We start from the raw sequence: 23975 nt of genomic DNA on the forward strand, positions 1-23975 counted from the left end.
CACACTGCTGACTCTCGGCTCGTTGCCCTTTCTTTATCACGGGAAGCGACCAGCGACTCCACGGCGTTCCTGCCCGGCAGGCACCCGCCTCCGCCGCGTGGTCCCTGCCGTTCCAAGGAGCGACCCTGGGAACACCGAGGCTGACCGCAGCCGCCTCTGGACAGAGCTGAACAGCCGGGAGGGCTGAGAGCTTGGGCCAGGTGAGGCCCCCGAGGTCTCCCGAAGCCCCGGAAGCTCGTTGGGGCCAGGCGGCCGGACCCCTCCGGACCTTTACAACTTCAGCTGAAGGATCCCTAAATATAATCCTGTGCCCCACTTCTTCACCCCCTGAACACTCTATCAATGCACTAGAGGTAACAAAGTTTTGCAAATAGTTTAACCTGGCAGAAATTTTACGGATGCAAAAGGTGCCCCTTTCATGCTTAGCTACTCCATGTCACCTCACTTCTTTGCACTCTCCCTTGTGCAAGACTTCAAGCCATTCTGAAATGACCCACACAAGGAATTGATAGATTTCAAACTGGGGAGCAGGGAATAATGCCACTTTAAGCCATAGAAACATCTCATCTGGTTCATTTCACAGTCTGCTCAAACGGATGGAAGGGAAAGAAAAGCTTCTTCCAGAGGCAGGATTACATTGCCTTTAAGTGCTCGTGGAACTGTAACATATACTTAATATTTCAAATAGTTTGAATAGGTGTCTTCTGCAAATTATAATAAGCCCTAAAAATGTCACCTAGTATAACTATCATCATGTCTGCTGTAGGTACAACACTATGTTGGTAAAACAGTTGATTCTAGAGATGGAGGTTTTGCTAGTTCCTAAATAAAATAAAGAGGTATCACTCCAATCAGTTAACCCATTTACACTGAAAATGCATTACTTAATCATGCCCATTTGCTCATAGAGAAACCTTATTTTAATAAAACTTGATTTACATTCCTATCAGGCTGAATTTCTAATACGAGGAGAATTTCTACTATAAATCAAGTTTAAACCTCTGGCTTGTCTTGGCCTGCAATTTCAGTGGTACCTTGTGCATGTGTAAAGTAGGGAGACAGGGATCAATAATGGCTCTCTGCATGGCATTTCAGATGTACAATTTAGGAAGATCGTTCTAAGCAGGAATTTTACTAGGGAATTCTGTGCTCAATATTTATAGGCTCCTGAATTTATATTTGCAAAGGAAATTTAAATTCCAGAAGACAAGAAAGATGCCCTGTTCCACTAGGTACTCTGCAAACACTGTGTAGGTGAGAGTTTTCCTCCCATAGATCTTACTTAAATGAAGCATGAGAGAAAACCAGCCAGAATACTTTAAGTAAAGTCATTTGGCCAATATCATGTGAAAGGACAGCCACCAGACCACAACTTATTTTCACTTTTGACATTATCAGACTGCCTCTAATTAGGGGCACATTACTGTGGATTTGGTATTTTTTATTTGAATACTTGAATCTACAAAGTATATTAATACTAATATTATTTCAACTCTAAGCCTTTGTTAAAGCATTAGACCTCCCACAGGATACTCAAAGTGAAAAATTAAACACACGTATGAGCAAAAAGAGAAAATAGGGATTCAGAGCTGGCACATACACCACAGATGCGTGTCTGAGCTGGGGCCTGCAGTGGGAGAAGGATTATTGCAGAGAGGAGTCAGACTTGGTGTCACCTGAGCAAGCAGAGCAGAGTGGGGCTGGTGCAGACACTGTGCTGGTGGGAATGCTGAGGAGCAGCTCAGCATTTGAGGCATAAAACCAAGTTAACAGGTCATTGGATCAAGTCAACAAATCTGTTCCTTGCATCAAGAGGGAGAGAAGTCTCTTCATGTTTGAAAAGGTCACCTTTGAGCCTTCTGTGACCTTTTCCTTTCATAGTTTTGGAACATTTTAAATAATAATTTTTTAATCATTATATATTTTATATGTAAATCAGATGACTGAGGTAGAAAAAACAGTATAGCACTAACAGAGGTGAAGATTCTGAGAGATGAGACAGAGAACAAATGCCTAGGGTGGCCTGAACAGAGCAGTTTATCTCCTGTTTTATTGCAACTCTATTATGACAATTTTCACCACTCCAAACAGCTGGCCTGCAAAAAGCCTAAAAGTGGCTATATCAGTCAGTAAATTGTTAAAATCTCTTATTGTGATGCAATGCCTGCTGACAAGATACAAGAAGCTACTTCTTAGAATTGGAGCAAGCAAATTCTTCAGTTGCTGTGACATTCCCTACCTTTTTCATTTCCTTGTTGTCTGTCAGTTTTATTAGGCAATCAAGATTAAAGAGTTATTTTACATTGATTTAAAAAAAAAAAAAAATCTTTCAGTTTAGATTTTGTGCCTTCTAAAAGCCAAAGCAAGTGCTGCTGCTGAATCAAAACCAAAAGAAATTCAAACTACTATAGTTTGTCTTTCTGAAGTAAAACAATTTAAGAAGTTATCAGCCAAAGCTGTTAATCAAATTAACTGGAAACTACAAAGGTAAACAAAACAAAAAAAAAGATATTTTACACTTAAAGAACTGAACAAAAATAAGCTTCCACCTGTTAACATATTAATAATGCTGTTAAGAATATGATGTGCTTGACATTGTGCCACAGATTTCATAAGCCTATGCAATTTCTTATCTGTCAAGAAGCACTTTTTAGCTACTGCAAGAAATGTAAGAAGGAAGAAGGGGAGAAAGATGAAAAAATATGCTGCATTAAGACTTGAATGAGATTGTGAAAATCCAGTCACTTGACTCCTTTACTATCAGGCTACATATATTGGAAAATATATAAAAGCCCAACATTGCATCAGGAAATGGATTGTACTCAGTGACCTCACAGAATTTTTCCATCTGTGCCATTATTAATATGATGCAGACACCATAAAACAGGGCTGGCAAAGCAATATATGTTCTCAGAGATGATGGATACAAGGGGAGAAGATAATGCTGATAGAAACAATTGCTTCGTATAACAAGCAGGGGATTTTGTAAAAGTGCTATGATGTAATGAGGAAGATAAGTTGATATTCCTAAAAGTCAAATTATTGGATTGGAAGAGCTGAAAAAGTAACATCATGGAAGATTTTCAAGCTGAGCCAATAAATCAGAAGGAATAATTTACCTTGTGCTCAGAAGAGCTTCTGTAAACTAATGACACTTTCTTCAGATATCTCTCTTTAAATTCCTGATTTCTATTATTTTCTGTGAGACTTGAACTATATGAATTGATTGAAATGTTTTACTGTGCTGGATATGTGAAATTCACATTAGTTCTTGAGTTACATGTGCTAGACAAAATTCATTTAGTATTTTCTCATGGCTCATAAGTCAAGGGATATTTACAGAAAAGTGAACCTCAAGTTCTCAAGACAGCAATCAGAGCAAAATTTATGCTGACCTTTAAAAGTAACATATTCACTATTGTAGTGGGTCCCTGGAGGACAAGCTTGATTGTTTATTCAGCGAGCCTGTTCAACAGCTTGTAGTGTTAAAAGAAAAAAAAAAATTAACTTGCAGAACTTTGAACCCAAGCATAGCAAAAGGTGACCTGGAATACAGTAGGTGCCCAGAGGAAAGCTTAAAGAGGAATTGAGGTTTAATACACGTTGTTGACCAAAATTTTTAGTCTAATTAGAAGACGTGTCAGAGGACAAGATGGTTTTTTTTGATAAAAAGTAATTTAAGGTAATTGGGGATCCAATAGCTATAGTGACACTGTGTCCTATACAATACTGAGTGAAGATTGTGGTGCTGTACAGCAGCTCTGTGGACACTGTAGGACAACAAGCAGAGAAAAATGTAATCAAATTCAGCACAACTCCATCTTAAGGAAACTGCAGGTCTAGCAAGGTCAACCAAGTGACACTGCTGACAGCCTTAGGTCACATTCAGTGCCTCCATCACTTATCAGTGCCTCGATCATTTTTCTGACACTGTGGTCTCAATCATTTGCCCTGTCAACTGTTTAAGCCACATCAGTTGGGAGCCTTGGCGAGAAGAGCCACAACTTCACCCCTGCTATCAGCACTGTGAGCAAGGTCAGCCCAGGGAGAAAGCAAATTACTGAAGAACTTTTATTTTCAATGCCTTAATCCTGCCATTGGTCTGCACTGTCAGCCCCTTGGGGTTCTAAGAAGAAATAGGCAAAGTACAGACTACCTTAAAAAAAAGTTATCCTTTGCTGAAGTGCCAGTTTTACTTGCCACAATTCTCCATTGTTCCAGACTACAGGCACATTTTCCCTCTCAGCCTGTATTTTACCCAAGTGCTCTTGCCATTTTGACGTGAGGTTCAAACCCCAGGGCAGCTGCTCACAGCACATGCTGAGTGCATCCCACCCGCAGGAGCTGCTGGCTCGGGGAGGCTCTGGGCTGCAGGATCAGCCCCGGAGCTGCCACCCCACAGGGACTGCCATGCCCTTGTCACCGAGCCTCAGCTGAGTCAGGAGAGCCAGACCTGCAGAAAGGAGACAGACACTTCAAATCACCAGCTTTCAGGAAAATCCTGCTGTTAAGGTTTCTGAAAAAGTCAAACTCTTCTGGTAACTGAATATTCTGCCCACTGGATAACCATGCACATTGCTGTCCATTCACACAGCAAACAAAGATGTTCAGAGTAGTGAGATCTCAAGATGACAGCAAACCAGAGCTTTATTAAAATGAGAGAAAGGCTTTGGGTAACTCTTGGCATCAATGTCTCTAATTATTAATTTCTAATAGCTGCAAAATATGCTATGGCTCACAAAGACAGCTTTGAAATACCAGCATTTTAAACATGAGCTGTAACATAGACCCAGTTACCGTTCCAATAATTGTTCTAGGTTTGCAAAGATGAATTTTTCAATAAACTTGCCTTGGTAATATTGGCCTCTTCTGTTTTTGTTGAGGGAAGTACTGTAACTGGCATGAATGTTCATAGAAATTTAACACCTAAAGATGTTATGAGAAAAAACTCGTGGGCAAATAATATTTTTACATTCATAATGAAGCTTGTTCACAGCAGTGTTTTAAGTGTTCATTCACCCTAGAAGCAGGACCGGTAACATCTAACCAATCATAGCTAAAACTACAGCCTTGACCATATCTAATCTGCCATTAATACATGAAATTAAAAATAAATTCTAGGACATGGGCATTGTAAATGAAATGTTTCTCAATAGCTGTTGTAGCTTAGCAAAACCAGGATCTACATGTAGACATCACACAGCACAGCAAAAAGGGTAAAAGTATGGGATATGTTCAGGTTGTTGCAAATGATTGCTTCCCCAGTGTCACAATTCTGAAATAAATGAGGCTTTTTTGTTTTTATTTTTGCAAAGACAAGGGAAACCATGATACAAGATTTTTGGGGAAAAAAAAATTTCAGTTTAGATGCTTGTTATTAGTACATATGTATCAAGTTTTGCTATCAGCAATTGCTGCTCCTTCCACAACACCAGAGCACTTCTGTGCTAGTTTCTGCGTAAATCGAAATGCATTTTAGTATGTATCAAAGGAAGTGCAGATGCATCTCTAATTGTTTCAGCACAGAAGGGAATTTTTTAATACAGTTATAATCAGCTTAGACATGACTTAACTGATACTTAAAGTGTACTGAGTAACAAAGATCATTAAACCTGCGTGTCACAGCCATGATTATCCATCAAACACCATCCAGAATTTTCTTTCAATTGCTGAAAGAACAAATATTGAATTCATAAGAAATGAGCTCCTAAAATCTTATATAGCTATTAAAATACAGATTTTTAGGCCTTACCCTCTTTCACTAGCATTTCATTTAATTCCTTTCACTCATTCCTTAAACAGTAGGTTCCTATTTATAAGGACCATGGAGTATACACATTCTACACCACGTAAAAATTACACAGAATCACAGAACAGTTTGAGCTGAAAGAGACCTTAAAATTAATCTAGTTTCAAACCCCCACCATAGGCAGAGACACCTTCCACTATCCCAGGTTGCTCCAGCCCCATCCAGCCTGGCATTGGACACTGTCAGGGATGAGGCAGCCACAGCTTTTCTGGACAACCTGTGCCAGGACCTCCCCACCTTTACAGGGAACAATTTCTTACTCATGTCCCATCTAAGCCTGCCCTATGAGTGTAAAGCCATTCCCCCTTGTCACTCCAGGCCTTGTCCCAAGTCCCTCTCCAGCTCTCCTGGAGGCCCTTTAGGCACTGGAAGGTTTCCCCAGAGTCTTCTCTTTTCCAGGCTGAACAGCCCCAGCTGTCAGCTGTCTCCAGAGCACAAGTGCCCCAGGCCCTGATCACCTTCCAGGCCCTTCTCCAGACTCTGTCCCACAAGTCTTTGTCCTTATGTTGGGAGCCACAGGGCTGGGCACAGTACTCCAGAATCCTTAACATCCAGACCCTGATCACAAGTATCCAAATCTCTTTGGAGGAAAGAACTTGGAGAAAACCTCTTTTCAGGAATTAGACAAGTCTCACACACTTCAATGTTTTCCAAAAGCAAAGATGGAAGGTATCAATACCCATCCTGACAGGAAACCTGTGTCACATGTCCATAAGGGCTTTCCAGTCCTCAGATATAAAAACTTCCATAGAAGTTTCAGTTGTTTAGACTTGACTTTTGCAGTTCAGACAGGTGAAAGCTTCCCTAACAAAGGTGTATGTTTTGTGCCACTAGGTATCAAATTTATCTAGCATTAATAAAGCTGCAGAATCCCATAGGATGCAACTGTAAGGATGTCCAGAGTGAAGACCCCAGAGCCCTAACATCCCTTTGCATTTTAACAGCCTTGCCACACACCTTGTCAAATTTTGTTAGGTCTTTCAGTTTTCAACCAATAACCATGAGAGCAGGCAGAGGAATAAGGAGGGCAGGAAATCTTACACTTTTAAAAAGTGTTTGAGCCATGTATATCAGCTGTGTTCCCTCTGCCCTCGCTGTGCTCAAGAGGGAATGTCTTGGCAGCTTTAGTGCAGCTGGAGCTGAGGTGTTACCCTTTTTCTCTGCCAGTCACAAGTTCTCCATGCACATTCATTATCCATTCCAAGCCTGAATCAATACCTCCATGGCTAAGAACAAAGTCAGGTTGCACCAACGTGTGCCTCATATAGCAGTTTTCTCTCTAAGGTTTTGGCATCGGACACAACATACTAATGACTTCGCAGTATAGCCTCTGAAAAGTGTCTGCATTTTCAGGTCTGCATTTCAGGCATGCAATGTAGCCTTTAGCTGGAGATTTAGCAATTATTAGATTGTCTACAGAATTGATAAGGAGTGATGATTTGACATTGCTTGTCCTTAAAAAGTAGTGTTTGATGAAACACAACCATACAAGTGCAAGTGAAAAGTCTAAAATGTTATTTATACTAAAGTGATCTACCAAGCTTATAATGGTGTTATGAGTGCATGTTAGACAACTATTCTTGACATCCTGTTCTGTTTTTAAAAGCAATTTGTATTAAGCATTTTTTTCTCACCTGCTCAGTATAATTAAAAACTTTAATTCTACTGAAATGAAATTTTTGCCTATGTAACAAATTTTGTCTCCCAGGTTTTAAACATCAGACTATCTTGAAACTTACTGTTTTCTGACAAATGGAGATTTTTGAGCTAATAATTTTCCTCCTGCCTGTAGCATTTAAAATGCTGTCTTGGTTTGAAAACAAACCAGTGAGAGATCACAAGTCAAGATTGAAATTAAAAATAAGTGAAATAATACAAGGAAAAGCACTGACAAAGTCAGATACAACCTAACACCCTGTTAGGGTGGTAGTAGCAGTCCAACTGAAGTAGTCCAGCTGAAGCGGTGATCCTGTGAAGGTCTAGTCTCCAGCTGAAGATCCAGTGGTAGCTCTGGTCCTCTCAGGGAACCCAGTAGACAGGGCTAGCTCAGGCATTTCCAAGGCCAGGTTATATCCAGGTGGGAACACCTGGCTCCTCCCTCCTCGGCAGAGCATCTCACAATGGGATGAGATAAGTCCATGAGTCACACGGTGGGTCCCTGATGGCCCATTGCCTGTCATGCGGGGTGGGTCATTAGCAAGTGATAATAGCTAACGGATGGCCCATTGCCTGTCATCTGGAGTGGGTGATAGCAGCTAACGGCCCACAGCTGGTGGTAATAGAATACTTAACTACATCAATATTGCAACCTAGGACATTATCCACCCCTTATTCTATTACCATCTACACAGTTCTCACTTAAGATAAGGTCTCCTTGTGGGACACAATGGGTTTCCCCATCTGCCTGCATCACCCACCAAGTATAACCAGGTCATTGGGCAAAAACAACCCCACGGATGGGTTTGCCTTTGCCTGAGGTGGGACTAATCCAAACAGTCTTTCCTAAAAAACCTCTTATGTGTACCACAGGGACTTTATCTCCATCCACTGTGTGCAAAGGTTCGGACTCGGCAGGACCCGCTCGATTGACAGAACCCCTTGTGTTAACCATCCAGGTGGCCTTTGCTAAGTTCAGTTCCCAATTTTTGAAGGTTCCCCCGCCAAGTGCCTTCAAAGTTGTCTTCAGTAGTCCGTTGCACCGTTCAACTTTCCCGGCAGCTGGTGCATGATAGGGGATATGGTATATCCATTCAATTCCATGTTCTCTAGCCCAGGTGCTTATGAGGCCATTCTTGAAATGGGTTCCATTGTCAGACTTGATTCTCTCAGGGGTACCATGTCTCCACAGGACTTGCTTTTCCAGACCCAAGATGGTGTTCCGGGCAGTAGCATGAGGCACAGGGTAGGTCTCTAACCATCCTGTGGTTGCTTCCACCATGGTCAGCACGTAGCGCTTTCCTTGGCGGGTTTGGGGAAGTGTGATGTAGTCAACTTGCCATACTTCCCCATACCTGTAATTTGACCATCGTCCACCATACCACAGAGGCTTCACCCGCTTGGCCTGTTTGATTGCAGCGCAAGTCTCACAGCTGTGGATGACCTGTGAGATGTTTTCCATGGTCAAGTCCACCCCTCGGTCACGAGCCCACCTGTATGTCGCATCTCTCCCTTGATGACCAGAGGCATCATGGGCCCAACGAGCTAGAAATAACTCTCCTTTGTGCTGCCAGTCCAGATCCACCTGTGACACTTCCACCTTGGCAGCTCGGTCCACCTGCTCATTGTTACGATGCTCTTCATTAGCCCGACTCTTGGGTACATGTGCATCCACGTGTCGAACTTTCACAGTCAGCTTTTCTGCCCGGGCAGCGATGTCCTGCCAAATCTCAGTGGCCCAGATGGGTTTTCCTCTGCGCTGCCAGTTAGCCTTTCTCCAGCGATCTAACCATCCCCACAGTGCATTGGCTACCATCCAGGAGTCGGTGTAGAGATAAAGCCTTGGCCATTTCTCTTGTTTGGCAATATCCAAAGCCAGTTGGATGGCTTTAAGCTCTGCGACCTGACTCGATCCACCTTGTCCCTCGGTAGCCTGTACAGCTTGTCGTGTGGGGCTCCATACTGCAGCTTTCCATTTCCGATCTGCGCCTACAATTCGGCAGGAACCATCAGTGAAGAGGGCATAGCGTCTTTCACTCTCCGGCAGCTCGTTGTATGGGGGTGCTTCCTTGGCACGTGCTACTTGCTCCTCTGCTTCTTCTGAAGATAATTTAAAAGTCTCACCTTCAGGCCAGTTTGTTATGATTTCCAGAATCCCAGGGCGATTCGGGTTTCCAATACGGGCGCGCTGTGTGATGAGGGCAATCCATTTGCTCCATGTAGCATCAGTGGCATGGTGGGTAGAGGGAACCCTTCCCTTGAACATCCACCCCAGCACTGGCAGTCGGGGTGCAAGGAGAAGTTGTGTTTCTGTGCCGATCACCTCTGAGGCAGCTTGGACTCCTTCATAAGCTGCCAAGATTTCTTTCTCGGTGGGAGTGTAGTTGACTTCAGACCCTCTGTAACTTCGACTCCAGAATCCCAGTGGTCGACCTCGGGTCTCACCAGGCACCTTCTGCCAAAGGCTCCAGGACAGACCATGGCTCCCGGCTGCAGAGTAAAGCACATTCTTTACCTCTGGTCCTGTCCTGACTGGGCCAAGGGCTACCGCATGAGCGATCTCCTGTTTGATCTGGGTGAAGGCTTGCTGCTGTTCAGGGCCCCAGTGGAAATCATTCTTCTTGCGGGTTATGAGGTAGAGAGGACTCACGATCTGGCTGTACTCAGGGATGTGCATTCTCCAAAAGCCTATGGCGCCTAGGAAAGCTTGCATCTCCTTCTTGTTGGTTGGTGGAGACATCGCGATGATCTTATTGATGACCTCAGAAGGAATCTGACGCCGTCCATCTTGCCACTTTACTCCCAGGAACTGGATCTCTCGGGCAGGTCCCTTGACTTTACTCTTCTTGATGGCGAAACCGGCTTCCAGGAGAATTCTGATGATTTTCTCTCCTTTCCCAAATACTTCTGTGGCTGTGTCCCCCCACACAATGATGTCATCAATGTACTGCAGATGTTCTGGAGCCTCACCCTTTTCCAGTGCAGCCTGGATCAGTCCATGGCAGATGGTGGGACTGTGCTTCCACCCCTGGGGCAGTCGGTTCCATGTGTACTGCACACCTCTCCAGGTGAAAGCAAACTGAGGCCTGCACTCTGCTGCCAGAGGAATGGAGAAAAAAGCATTGGCAATATCAATGGTCGCATACCACTTTGCTGCCTTGGATTCCAGCTCATACTGAAGTTCCAACATGTCCGGTACAGCAGCACTCAGTGGTGGTGTGAATTCATTCAGGCCACGGTAATCCACCGTCAGTCTCCATTCTTCACTGGACTTACGCACCGGCCATATAGGGCTGTTAAAGGGTGAGTGAGCCTTGCTGACCACCCCTTGGCTCTCCAGATCCCGAATCATCTTATGGATGGGGGCCACAGAGTCTCTGTCAGTGCGGTATTGCCGGCGATGCACTGTTGCTGTAGCAATTGGTACCCGCTGTTCTTCAATTCTCAGTAGTCCTACAGCAGACGGGTTATCTGAGAGATCAGGCAGGCTATTCAGCTGTCTTATGTCTTCTGTCTCTACGGCTGCTATCCCAAAAGCCCAGCGATGTCCCTTCGGGTCCTTGAAATATCCACTCCTGAGATAATCTATGCCAAGGATGCATGGGGCGTCTGGACCAGTCACATTGGGGTGTTTCTGCCACTCATTCCCAGTTAAACTCACTTCAGCTTCCAGTACAGTCAGCTGCTGGGATCCTCCTGTCACCCCAGAAATAGAAATGGATTCGGTCCCCACATACCTGGATGGCATCAGGGTGCACTGAGCGCCGGTGTCAACCAAAGCCGTGTATCTTTGTGGGTCAGACGTGCCAGGCCATCGGATCCACACAGTCCAATAGATCCGATTATCCCTTTCCTCTACCTGGCTAGAGGCAGGGCTCCTCTAATCCTGTTTTTGGTGCACGATGTTCTTCTGTAAATGTGTTCCTGAGGTTCCTTCAAAAGGATCAGTCATATTATCATTTCCATTCTGTCGGGGGTTCTGTCCACAAGAGACTGGGGCAGTGTTGTACCTAGATGAGCTTCTTGAGGTGGATGTTTCTGTTTTCAATTCACGTCCCCGGGCTGCTAAGGTGGAGGTGGGTTTCCTATCCCACTTCCTCATGTCTTCCCCATGCTCTTGAAGGAAAAACCAGAGGTCACGTCGTGGAGTTTGTTTTCTTTCCCTGGCTGGAGTACATCTGCTCCTGATGGCAGAGACTCTGGTTGGTTTCGGTGTGGCATGAAAAAATCCTTCTTTGAGCTCTTTCTTTAGTTTCTGGTGGCTCTCTTCAATTAAGCTCCGGACTTGCGCGGCCAGGTTTGTTTCCACCGATGAGACCTGGGCCCGTAGTGGAGCGGTGACAGTGTCCTCGTAAATTCTCAGTTTGTTTGTTAACACGCCTACCTGGTCTTCGCCTTCCCTCCACTGCAATGTTGCCAGGTAACGAGAGTATATCTCTGGTCCGAGCCGCGCGAATCTTAGCCACATTTGTGAAGTGCACCGGACATTATCTGGGCTCTTGGGGAATCTCTCGTTGTCCGAGAAAATGATCTCTAGCACGGCCAATTCCCTCAGGCATCGGATACCTTGTTCTATTGTGTTCCATTTTCTTTGGTGCATCTGGAGGTCTTCTTTGCAGAGATATCTGTCCCGTACACTTGCCAGCAATCGCCGCCAGAGGCTGAGAGTTTCCTGGATTTTCCCAATCCCCTGGTCAATGACCACATCCTGGGACAGGGATCCCAGTTGCCTGGCCTCACTTCCATCTAGAATGGTGTCGTTAGCTGCGGCGTCCCAGATGCGGAGCAGCCAGGTCAAGATGGACTCATTCGTCTGCCGGGTGAATTCCCTCCGTAGGTCACGCAGCTCCCCCAGGGATAGAGAGCGAGTGATGATCTCCTGCTCTGTCTCTTCTGCTTGGTGAGATGGTCCTGCCGCATCCTCATCAGTCACTGTGCGGACTGACTTGCTCTTGGATTTCTTTTTCTGGACGGGGGCAACCGCTACTGGCTTTGGCTGCTCTGATTCAGCAATGGTCTGTGTTGAGACATTGACTGCTTGTTTGGTTCCTTTCCTCTTGGTAGCAGTTTGCGTGGACGTGGTGCCTGCTGACTTGTTTCTTTTCTCCTCCTCTTCGAGAAGACGCTGTACAACACCAAGTATTGTTCTGTTTCTCAGCATGACGTACACAGTGCTGGTCAAAGAGAATAGAACTGACAAAAACATTATGCCATCCCTAGCATCCAGAGAGAACTCAATGTTGTCAAAGATGGCTGTGCCTGGCCTGAAATGCTGGAAGAAACCACTCTCTCCTCCTAGCCCCAGAGGGTGGGTGCGATTGCTGAGGAGGTCCCAGATGAAGCAGCTCAGGTTAGGCCAGGCAGACAAAGTCGAGTATATATTCCGAATGGTATTCATTGCCTCACAGGTTACCATGCAATAGGCATAATAAACCAATAGAGCAATTCTCATGCCATGCCCTGATCGTAACAAGAGCAATACGACGGGCAGATAGTTTCCCACTTGAGGAAAGATATAGAGAGCAAGATAAAGCACCCATACAGATAAGCTGAGCATCATGGTGATAGGATTTCTGAGTTTCCCCAGGTTGAGCCCCACGTTGGGCGCCAAAATATGTCTTGGTTTGAAAACAAACCAGTGAGAGATCACAAGTCAAGATTGAAATTAAAAATAAGTGAAATAATACAAGGAAAAGCACTGACAAAGTCAGATACAACCTAACACCCTGTTAGGGTGGTAGTAGCAGTCCAACTGAAGTAGTCCAGCTGAAGCGGTGATCCTGTGAAGGTCTAGTCTCCAGCTGAAGATCCAGTGGTAGCTCTGGTCCTCTCAGGGACCCCAGTAGACAGGGCTAGCTCAGGCAGTTCCAGGGCCAGGTTATATCCAGGTGGGAACACCTGGCTCCTCCCTCCTCTGCAGAGCATCTCACAATGGGATGAGATAAGTCCATGAGTCACACGGTGGGTCCCTGATGGCCCATTGCCTGTCATGCGGGGTGGGTCATTAGCAAGTGATAATAGCTAACGGATGGCCCATTGCCTGTCATCAGGAGTGGGTGACAGCAGCTAATGGCCCACAGCTGGTGGTAATAGAATACTTAACTACATCAATATTGCAACCTAGGACAAATGCAAACCTCTCAGCACAATATCTTTGTCATAATTTGTGACCACTAAGCTGCACAACACCAGAGATGAAGTCAATCTAGCACAATAATTAAAACATGATCCCTATTATTTAAAATGCTAGACATGCAGTATTTCTTGCACACACAGTATTGGCATTTAAAGAGGAGCTTCAGAGACATACACAGATTTTATACAGCCTATACTACTTCATGTAGTATGTTTGCACTGCTGGGTTTGACCAGGAGGAGCTGGTCATCCACATGATGGTCCTGTGTTTCCCAGCTGAGATCAGGCAGAATCTGGCCAATAAAAGGGAAACACCCACACACTGCTCCTCTAACCCGCAATTAGCAGCTCATTAAGACATTTGCATAGCTATGTTAAGAGCAGTTATCAGATCACATTCTCTGATTGTAGGTCTAAGCTACAATCAGACCTAATGCTTTCAGTCAGATTGTATTGACATGTTTGGCTCCGTGACCTTTCATGGTTTGATTTTGAAGGCAAATTTCACCACCCTCAAGAGACTTGTATTCTGGAATTGCCAACTGTAGCTGAAAACTTCTGTCAGTGTGACTGTGCTAGAAACCACAAAGTGAAATATAATGCCAGCTGGGTTCGAATACTTTAGAGAATATTCCAATCTAGCATTTCATTCCTTTTCCCAAACAGGATACCCACAGTATGTCTAACAGCTTGGACTCAGTTTTCTTGGCCTGAAATAATTTTGCATCCTGGCAGGATATTTCATTCACTCTGCAAATCTGCGTCTTTCACTTAATGTTTCCAGAACACCTAACTTTCACACCACACTTTGCTCATTATTTAGGGGATCCTAAATTTCCAGCAGGGAGAGCAAAACAATTTAAAATAGTATTGCACTAAAATGTGCCTGTGATTTTAAAAATCCACATAAAGTTGCTTTTTGGGGAATTTCAGACTTCAGCTTCTACTAAGCTTTTTATTCACTGTGAAATCTGCTTCCAGCATGAAGATTAAAAGTTGTTCCTTTAAAAGACAAAGAGAAGTAACATATATTGTAGGGCTGATACAGGGCACAGCTAAGTCCTAAAACATTATAAACCAAATACTAGACCTTTAATTTCTCTAGTTTCATTCCAGTCTGAATTGAATCAACATACATGTGGCTTGTCTACTGTAGAACATCCTTATAAGTAAGATAAACTCATTTTCTTCTTCTTATATACATTGGTGAAAATGCTCAACCTTCATTAAACAACAATTTTGATGTGCACCGGTTCACACTGCAATTTTGAGCAGAAAAAGCACACTGAAGGGTAAAAAGGGAAAAAAACCCCAAAGGAATTTATTCCCATCTTAAGTGGCTCAAAGGTAGTTAAAAATGTTAAACTCCGCATCTTCCCAACCCAATAAAATCAAAACCAGGAAAAATATAGCAGGAGTACAAATAAATATTCTTGCACACACTAATGATGGAGTAATTTCAAACTCTAATGTACCAAACTGTACAAGCACTCCCCAGTTATTTTTGGCCAGATATGCTCCCTAGGATTGTGCCTAGTTCTTGAGCAATCATTTTCCATCAGCATTTTCACCAGTCCAAATTATTCACTTAACTTTGCTGAAGGATAATGCAAGAAGCTCAAAATCATGACTGACATAAATGTATTCCAGTCATTTGTGGATTAGAGCTTCTTTCTGGTGATTTCCATGAGATAGAGATTGGTTCCAAAAAGACCTATTACTCATACCATATCCTTATGCATAAAGATACAATAATCACAGAATATGGAAAATGTAAGGTGGAAAAGGTGTTAGACCATTTAATCCATTCATTGTAGCTTATGATTCAGAAAGAAATTTGCATAACCTGCTCTAAAAGACTTCCTGTATAATAATGCTTCCTCAGTTTCCCAAAGCAATATTTCAATGCTTCAGCACTCTTACTGTTAGAAAAGGATTTTATACATCTAACACAGATTTTCCTTCAAGTTACATTCTTCACTTTTTCCAAGTAAACATCAGAGTAGGTTATTTCTCTTTGCAGTGGCTGACTACATATATGAAGACTTTTGATGAGTCTATTCACTTTCTACTATTCTAACTCAAAAAAATGTCAGTTCCTCTCCTCTTAGGAAATACTTAGTTTGCTACATATGAATATTCCATATTCTCACCCAGACCTTCTCCAGCTGCTCACAGTCTATTTATTTTGAGTACAATGCACAAAACTGGAAAAAGTGCTCTTTACAACAGGGCTGTGTTTTGTTTTAGCTTTATGCCAAAACATATTCATGACTGTCACTCATTGAAATAAAAGGTAATAAATGAGGTCTCAAGTTGAGACTCCAGGTGTACACACAGTGTATCTGTACTCACTTCAAGCTCAGTGCTACTAATATGTGCAAGTTTGCAAAGAGCTTTCTACCAGATAATAGACTTATATTCTGAAATTCAGCCTGTGACATAATGAAATAGAGCTCTTTCCACTCAACTGCTTCAGGGTAATCCTTTTGTTTTATTTACGTGAGTAGATAAGATTTGTTAAATACTTAAGGTAAAATTTTCCTACAGATTTTTTAAAATATCCCTGTTACATAGGCAAATTAATAGCTTATTTTCACTCCTGATTTATAAATGCCTGTAAAACAAACAAACAAAAATCACCAAAAACAAACAAAAAACCCTAAAAAAAACCCCCAAACAAACAGAAAAGCAAAACCAAGCCAAAACCCAAAACCAAGCCAAAAACAACAAAAAGAAAAAAACAAAACCCCCAAAAAAATCCAAAAGAAATCCAGAAAATCTAATGACCTTCAGGTGGTCAATTTTTTCCAACTACATATTTGAAAAAGTATTGTGTGAACACCTTTTCTTACTTAAAACAGCAGGAATGCACTCTCTAATGCAAAAGTCAGAACAAGTTATTATGACTTGCTGGGGAAAGAGAAGGATATTACAAAACAGTCAACTTCCTTTATTGATTTTACACTTTGCTCATACTCTAGATATGTAGTTCAACTAGCATTGTAAAAGGGAATGTGCTTCTTTGACACTGCCGCACTCTTCTTTGTTGAAAGAACATTTCTAAATTAAAAATTTGAATGCAAATATTCAAGAAAACCTTCATGCAGTTTAGCACTATCACAAACCCCATCTTAATTTATATTTGAAACAATGCTTTAAGTTCTTTCTTCTAGCACTGTTTCAGTTAATCAGTAGTGTTACTGCAGGCTCCGGGAGGGTGGCACAGGCTGGCTCCCGCCCAGAGCAAAGTCCCTGGTCCTCATAATTTCACCGGATCTGGAGCGCCTGGCCCCCGGGGTCCCGCGGGCGCTGCGAGTCTCCCAACCACAGAAATTCTAGCAGGAAACGTAGTGAGATGAAAGAACGAACTGGACTCCATCTCTGTTCTGCTAGGGAGGTTTATTTGGGGTATGGGGAAAAGGGGTGCAGGGAAGGAGAAGGGGGAAGGGAGACAGGGCTGGTAGCAGATGCTAGCAGCGCAGAGATGGAAGACCTCTCTCTGATGCAGACACGGGCTTATAAGGGGAAGAGAAGGGGCGGGATTTTTCTCCCCTGGAGCCAGTCCCAGGAGATGGAGGGGGAGAATTGACAGGGGGAACACACCAATAGGTTTTCAGGTATAGAAGAGTGCATATTTTAAAATGAACCAATGGCATACGGAGCAGGGAAACAATGGAAGCACATGGACTCCTAAAAACCCACATTGCTACACAGTAGTTGTCAACATTTTTGAGCAAGAGATCTTTCAGCCTAAGTTACAACAGAATTTTATGACTCTAGGTGACACATTTTTTAAAAGTGGAATATTCTGGAAATAGTCGAGCTAATTCTCTGAATGCTAAGAGAAGTGATAGTGCTTCATCATGCATTTAGCTGTGGTGTTATACAACCTTCACCAGTCTGTCTATGGCATGCATGCAATTCAACATCTAAAACATTGCAAATGCTTAATGAAATCAGTTCTCTAAAAGTTCACATCTATGCTTTCTATGCAGGCAATACTTGTTTTTAATCCTCTGTTTACTCACGTCTCTTGCGTACAAAAAATTGTTTACAACTTCTTGAACAAATTAAAATCAATTGTGCATGGCACACAATTCAAAATAATAGCACTTGTGCTGGTAACTTGCTGCATTTGGAATGTGGATGTTGTTTGGAAGCAGAGGAAGCCTTAAAATCAACAAAATTACCCCAATTCTACTGGCCCAACTTCACAGTAGTCAGCTGACTGCCACAGCAGAAAATAATTTGTTCCAAATCATTTTAATGCTATAGAGGCACACTCAGTAATGTTATCTTGGGCAGAAAGGGTACCATGGAGTCTGTCTGAAAGCATCAAATAGCACTTAGTGTGAAAAATCTAAACCTACTCTTTCTTCACATTAAAGTCCAGCCTCTTAAAGGCAATGTATTTTTAGACATCTCAAAGAAGGGCAACTGAGCAGTTTCCAACTGCAGCATAAAGTTTACAGAAAGATGATTCCATCTCTAAGTGCTAATCAAATGTCATTCATAAATGGTCAGAGGACATTATGAAGGTTTGCGTCTGTGGAAACTGAGATCAGCTTTGTTATCTTCAAGCTATAATTATGAATATATATATTGTCCTGTGTACATATAACAGTGACTGATGCACTGATTAATGCATCTCCTTTTATGCCATAAAAGGCCAGGAACTAAAAATACCCTGGGAAGGCCTCTTTCTCCAGATAGTTCAGTAAACTCATTTCAGCTCTCATTCACATAGATCTGTGCAGTCACTGAATAGATAAACAGCCTCCGCAGAGCTTTCATGTTGAAAAACAACGAGAGTCTTTCAGAGTTCTTATATATTTATCCAAATCCTGCACTTGTTTCACACACTGTGAGCTTCAAGGCACAACTGCACACTCTTAAGAAAGATCTGGAGAGAGACTCAATACTAATTCCCACAAATACTCTTAGAAGCACAGGGCTTGAGTAAGGGCATAGAAACTGTTTCAGAGCTTTGTTATATGAGTAACGGGGATACAGGCAATTGTAGCAAAATCAGCAATCCTGATAAAGTTTACATTTTTGAAAATGCCTTTCAAATTCATTTCTGTATTTTGGAAATCCACTCTTGAAATACTTTTTCCCCTGTGAATTCTGCTTTATCTGAACAAAGGGTATAAATGAGGAGTTTTAGGTCATTTGCTTTACTTAATGCAAAGGTACCTATCTCTTCCTGTGGAGGCAGGAAATGCTGGCACAGGAACACAGATTTTAAGTAATAGACACTACTACCTGGAGTGGGCAGCTACTAAGGATTGTATCATGCACTTGCACTTAGCTGGATCTCAGTGCTTAGATGTGCCTTTTACAAAACACTATAGCATGAACCCTGTGAAACATGATGCTTGTTTATGATGTCTTATATGTATTTACACAACAATGCTTCTGCCATTGATTTTTCATATCTGCTACAGAATGTCAAATGACTTTAAAAGCTGTAGAGGCAGGTACTACTTATTTCAGATAGTACATAATATAAGGAGTACTTTTGGGGTGTCTTGCTTGCCTGCTCCCAAATTTCACATTCATAGAACTACAGCTCAGCCTACTAACCTTAAGCTTAATACATGAAATACCATAAATATCTTAAAACATATTAAAATTGTGTGCCCCAATTACCTTCTTTTATTACTAATTGGGACTTATGACCTTGATTCCAAGTAAAAACATTTAAAAAACATTCTGACCTTAAAGAGCTACTAAATAAATCAGTTAATATATTTTTATCTTAAAACTGTCACAAGGATTTCACCTTCTAAAGTTAGTGTTCTGAGGAACAGATTCTGATCACTTTTATACTGGTTTTATACTGATATTGGTGCATTATGCTCAGAAGAGCTCATCTTGATTTACAATACCATGAGATCAGAATCTGCACCTCTGCAGTCTTCTGCAAACTCAAAGAAAAGTCAAAAGAGAAAGTGCCTTGACTTACTCCTTATATTTGCAAAGGAAAATCAATCTGTTTCCAAAGAGCCTCAACTCTCTGGACTTCTTCCTAAGCAAAGGTTTCCATAGACAGCAAGGCTCTGCACACAAGAGTCAGGATCATAATTTCAGGGCAGAGCTGACTTCTCTCACCAGCACTCCATGTTTGACAAAGCAAGGAGGTTTAACTGAGGTCAACTGCAGGCAGCCTGTGCTGGACTCCAGGGCTGGGCAGATAACTATTTGGGACAGACTGTGTGCAGACCCAGATAAGCATCAGTAGAGATCAATACAGCAAAAGGAAAACCTCAAGAGTTAAGAAATCATACAGCAGCAGCTTAAAAAAAAAAAAAAAAGAAAAGAAAAACCAATTTTTTTTCCTATCCAGAAAGCTACTAGCAAGATTATATTTGGATCAATGCTACTCAGAGTTTTCAAATCACAATACCTTCTTGGACCTTCTATCATACCTATTGCTGTCACAGTCTCATCTCCTCCCCTCTTCTCTCAAAACTGAAGAAAGCTAACAAACCGGAACCAAGTGTAACTCAGATTTCTACTTCTGTACTGCAGCTTTCCACTAACCTTCCCACAGGACTCTGACCATGAAAGTCAGGGTTTTGATGTGTAGGTGTGCCTTCCTACAGCCAGGACTGCAGGGTAGGATGTTATACATTATTACTTGTTTCACCTTTGACCCAGTAATTCTGGTTGCTCTTGAAATATATCAGCCCTTTTCATACCATTGAATTAGGCAGATGTAATACCAATTGGAAATTGTGTTTGCAGTGTGTCCTAGGAACAGAAGATACTTAGATGAGGAGTCTTCTGTTTTCAGAAGTATTAGAAACATAATGTAGAACCCATTAAAAAATACATTTTCTGCTGTATATTTTCCCCACTGGTGTTTCATTCACAAGATTTAATGAAGCCAAAAAACCATAATTTAAAATTATTTAGAAAAAGTAGATAAAAAAGACTGTAGAAAATTGAGTCAAGCTGAAAGTTTTCCTACAATCCCAGTTACCTAGCTGAACCAACTAAGCAGGCAATTAAAGTAACCTCCTCCAGTGCACTGATAATCACACTCAACACACATGATTTAATCATTAGCTTAAGCTTGCAGATTCACAAATATCATCTGTTCAAGCATCAGAAAAATTTAACATGTAGAAAAACATTTCCCTGTGTTCTGATTTTCACCCAGATTAAACAAGTATTTTTAACTCCCCTCAGCTACAGTTTTCTCCTGTAAAAAAGAGTTTTTCTTCTATAAATAAAAAGCTTAAAAGAAAGCTTGCAGACATCAATTTGTGGTGAAAAATAAAGGAAAAAAAACTGTTTCATATGCTGCTTATAAATAAAATTCTCTCTCTACAAGACTATTCATCTATCTCCTGTTTTTTCCTATCCAGCATCCAGGGCTCCTGACACATGATTTGTGGAATCCCAATTATTCATCTGATAGCCCTCAATTGCATGCACTCAGCTATTACATTATATAAATTGTGCCTCTGTATAAATTACACATCACCAAAATTCCTGCATCATGCATTCAGGCAGGCATCTCGATGCACTGTTTCTTTGATTTGAGTGCTTGTATGATACCATGTTCTCTTCCATAACTACAATTTTCTTTTTTTTTTCCTTCAAACTTATCCTGATTACAGTTTATTTCTCTTTTCTTATTATTTAAAATTTCCAGAGCACGAAACACTATGGGTTGGATGATTGAACAGTATAATGAAGAAAAAGGGAAGAGCAAAAAGCAGACATGGTTTGGATGAGCTGAATTTTAAAGCCTAGAACTGATATGCTGTTGTGGTGGCAGTATAAGCAGACTTGAAATAAATATCTTTAGGAAATGTTGCATCTTCACTGCATTTTATGATCCAAAGCTGTAGTATCCCCAATCTTAAAAGCCTTGCTGCTGTCCTTTCCTCCCCAGTAGCCCTGCTCTGGTGGTGTTGGGGCAAAGCTCAGCACACCGAAGGCCCTGGAGCAGCTGTGAGTTGTACATTGCTGCCGGCCAGCCCAGCCTCTCCTGTCTGCATATCGAGTCTATAGAAGCAGCTCTGCTAGAAAGGTGTTCAGTGGCACAAAGGGCTAAATCAGCTTCACTGGCAGAGCTTCCTCTTCAGTGCATGCTCCAAGTAAGATGGTTACTGCTGGTAATAAACCTAAGAGAAAATAGTTCCAGGGTTTGGGGTTTTCTCCCCCCCTAAAAACCAGCAGTTTACCCCATTAGTTTTGTCTACAAGGTAAACTCCTGGGGCAGTGTAACAAGCTGCTGTTCAGAGGGGGCACATCATAAAGTATCATGTATGTAGAGATCTTAAATTGCTGTGGGATGATAGAGGTAAGATAAGGTTATGTCATTGGCTCCTTTATTTCTTTACTCCAACAAGAGCTTTTTATGAGACTAAAGGATTTTTACAGTTGTTGCCATAAAGGCTGTATGATGAAACTCAACTTGTAGAAGAACTACCTGTTTACTTTGCAAAAGTCCTAATTGTGCCAATTATTTCTCCCTAAGTGACAAAAGTGTTGATAAATACATAATTACAAAGCTTCTTTACAGTGCTAGTGCTCTAAAAAGAGGAAGTGGTAGCTTTATTTCTAATTGAACATTACTACTACAGTTTTTTTCCCCCCACATTTAATAACAGACCTTCTGTAATCATGACTATTCAAATGTCTCTCAGCTACATCTCTGACAAATGGTTTATGGTCCTTGAGAGCTACTGCAGGTGACTCACCTCCTCTGTATGATATTTAGTTATTAAAACAAGATTTTGGTTTTTTCAACAAGTGCAGAGGAAGGGAACGAGCAATTTTTCATTCACTTACTCACTTTGTGGAGAGTATTTCCTTCCCAGGAAGGGCCATTATTTATAGCTATCTGAAGCATCCATATTTCTACCAGTAAAGGACAGAATTTAGAATCATTGCTTGGCTGATAATATTAATAGCATTTGAGACTGAAGCCGAGAAAGGTGAAAATAACTTATCCTTCTGATGAAACAGTAGTTGCAAGGAGTAAAATACTGTAGAAATTTGTGCTGAAGAGGAACAAGGAAAGCTTTACACAGTTGTGCAGAACAGGTATTAAAAGGACACTATTTTACATGCTATTTCCCCATTCATGTTTTTCAAACAGTAGGCACCAAATCCTGCACAGAGAAAATACATCAATTACTTTAAAGCTGACTTTTTTTCCCCATCAGTACTCCGAAATCTTTCTTAGCATCTTTTTCATTACCAAGTCTGTGATTAACCACCACAGGCTGGATATTGTGCTTGAGAACATAAGCTGGTTTAAATCAGCACCAGCCTTGTGAAGTTGTTCAATAATGTCAGTTTTAAGAGACAACCCCCCTGTAATTAAGTGTGTAAAGCTGTGTAGTAATGCAATATTCAGATCTCCATGTGCTCCCTTTGTTTCCCCACTCGGTGTACCATTGGTTCATTTTAAAATATGCTCTGCTGTACCCCGAAATCTGTTGGTGGGTTCTCTATGCCTGTCTTCCCTTCAGACTCTCCAGGACTGGCTCTAGGGGAGACAGTCCCTCCCCTTCCTTTCCCTTTATAAGGCGATGTCCAGATCTGCTCGAGGTCTGCATCTCTGGGCTGGCAGCCCTTATCCTGTCCCTGCCTTTCCTCCCCCCTTCTCCTCCCCTGTAACCCCCTTTTCCCTGTTACCCCAAATAAACCTCCCTGCCAGAACAGAGATGGAGTCCAGTTCTTCCTTCGTCTCACTATATTCCTGCTTGAATTGATGTGGTTGGAAGACTGCCGCCATGCCGCGGAACCTCGGGGGCCACCCGCCCCGAATTCGGTGGAATTACACGGACCAGGGACCCCGGACCGGCGGGGAGCCGGCCTGTGCCACCCTCCTGGACCGCGATACAACAAAGCTGCATTATCCTTTTGGCATTGTAGCACTAGAAATATTAATGTATAGGGCTGGCCAGCTAGGAAACTCCTTGCCTATTTTTAATATAGGCCATATATTCTGGTAAGAAAAAAGGCATTAAAAAACTTTATAACACAGCTTGCTGCATTAACAAAATGCAGAATAGAATCAAGTTTCATTCCACAGAACAAAGCAGGCTTACATCTCTGGTCACAAGCATTGACTTGCCTTTTCCACAGCAAGGAGAGTGACAGCACTTGGGCTGCTCAGTGCAACTCCCTGGGATGGGAAGAGGACATGGTGACACAAACAGGACTGTGCTTCTCTTCATGGGAGGGGCACTGCAGCCAGACTGAGTGGGGATTTCAGACTGGCACTGGCCACCTGTGAAAGCTTTAGCTCAAAAAGGGAACTACATCGAATTTACCTTGGCACATATCTTGACAGCAAACTCAAACATGAGTTAAATTCTTCACAAAAATATTGCTGAGGTGG

At 42.2% G+C, this 23975-nt stretch overlaps 1 protein-coding gene and 1 long non-coding RNA gene across 3 annotated transcripts in view; one reads left to right on the top strand and one right to left on the bottom strand.

Moving 5' to 3' along the window:
* LOC146431129 (uncharacterized) overlaps positions 1–826 on the top strand; it is a 3214-nt gene extending 2388 nt beyond the window's left edge. The window contains exon 2 of the mRNA XM_085074158.1: positions 767–826. Coding sequence (XP_084930284.1) covers positions 767–826 — 60 coding nt within the window. The remainder of the gene's footprint in view (positions 1–766) is intronic.
* Positions 1–23975, bottom strand: part of LOC146431128 (uncharacterized) — a 167285-nt gene that overhangs the window by 92840 nt on the left and 50470 nt on the right. The gene's annotated exons all lie outside the window — the stretch shown is intronic.

This window comes from Lichenostomus cassidix, chromosome 13 (genome assembly GCF_008360975.1).
Source record: "Lichenostomus cassidix isolate B80296 chromosome 13, HeHo_3.0, whole genome shotgun sequence".
NCBI lineage: Eukaryota > Metazoa > Chordata > Aves > Passeriformes > Meliphagidae > Lichenostomus > Lichenostomus cassidix.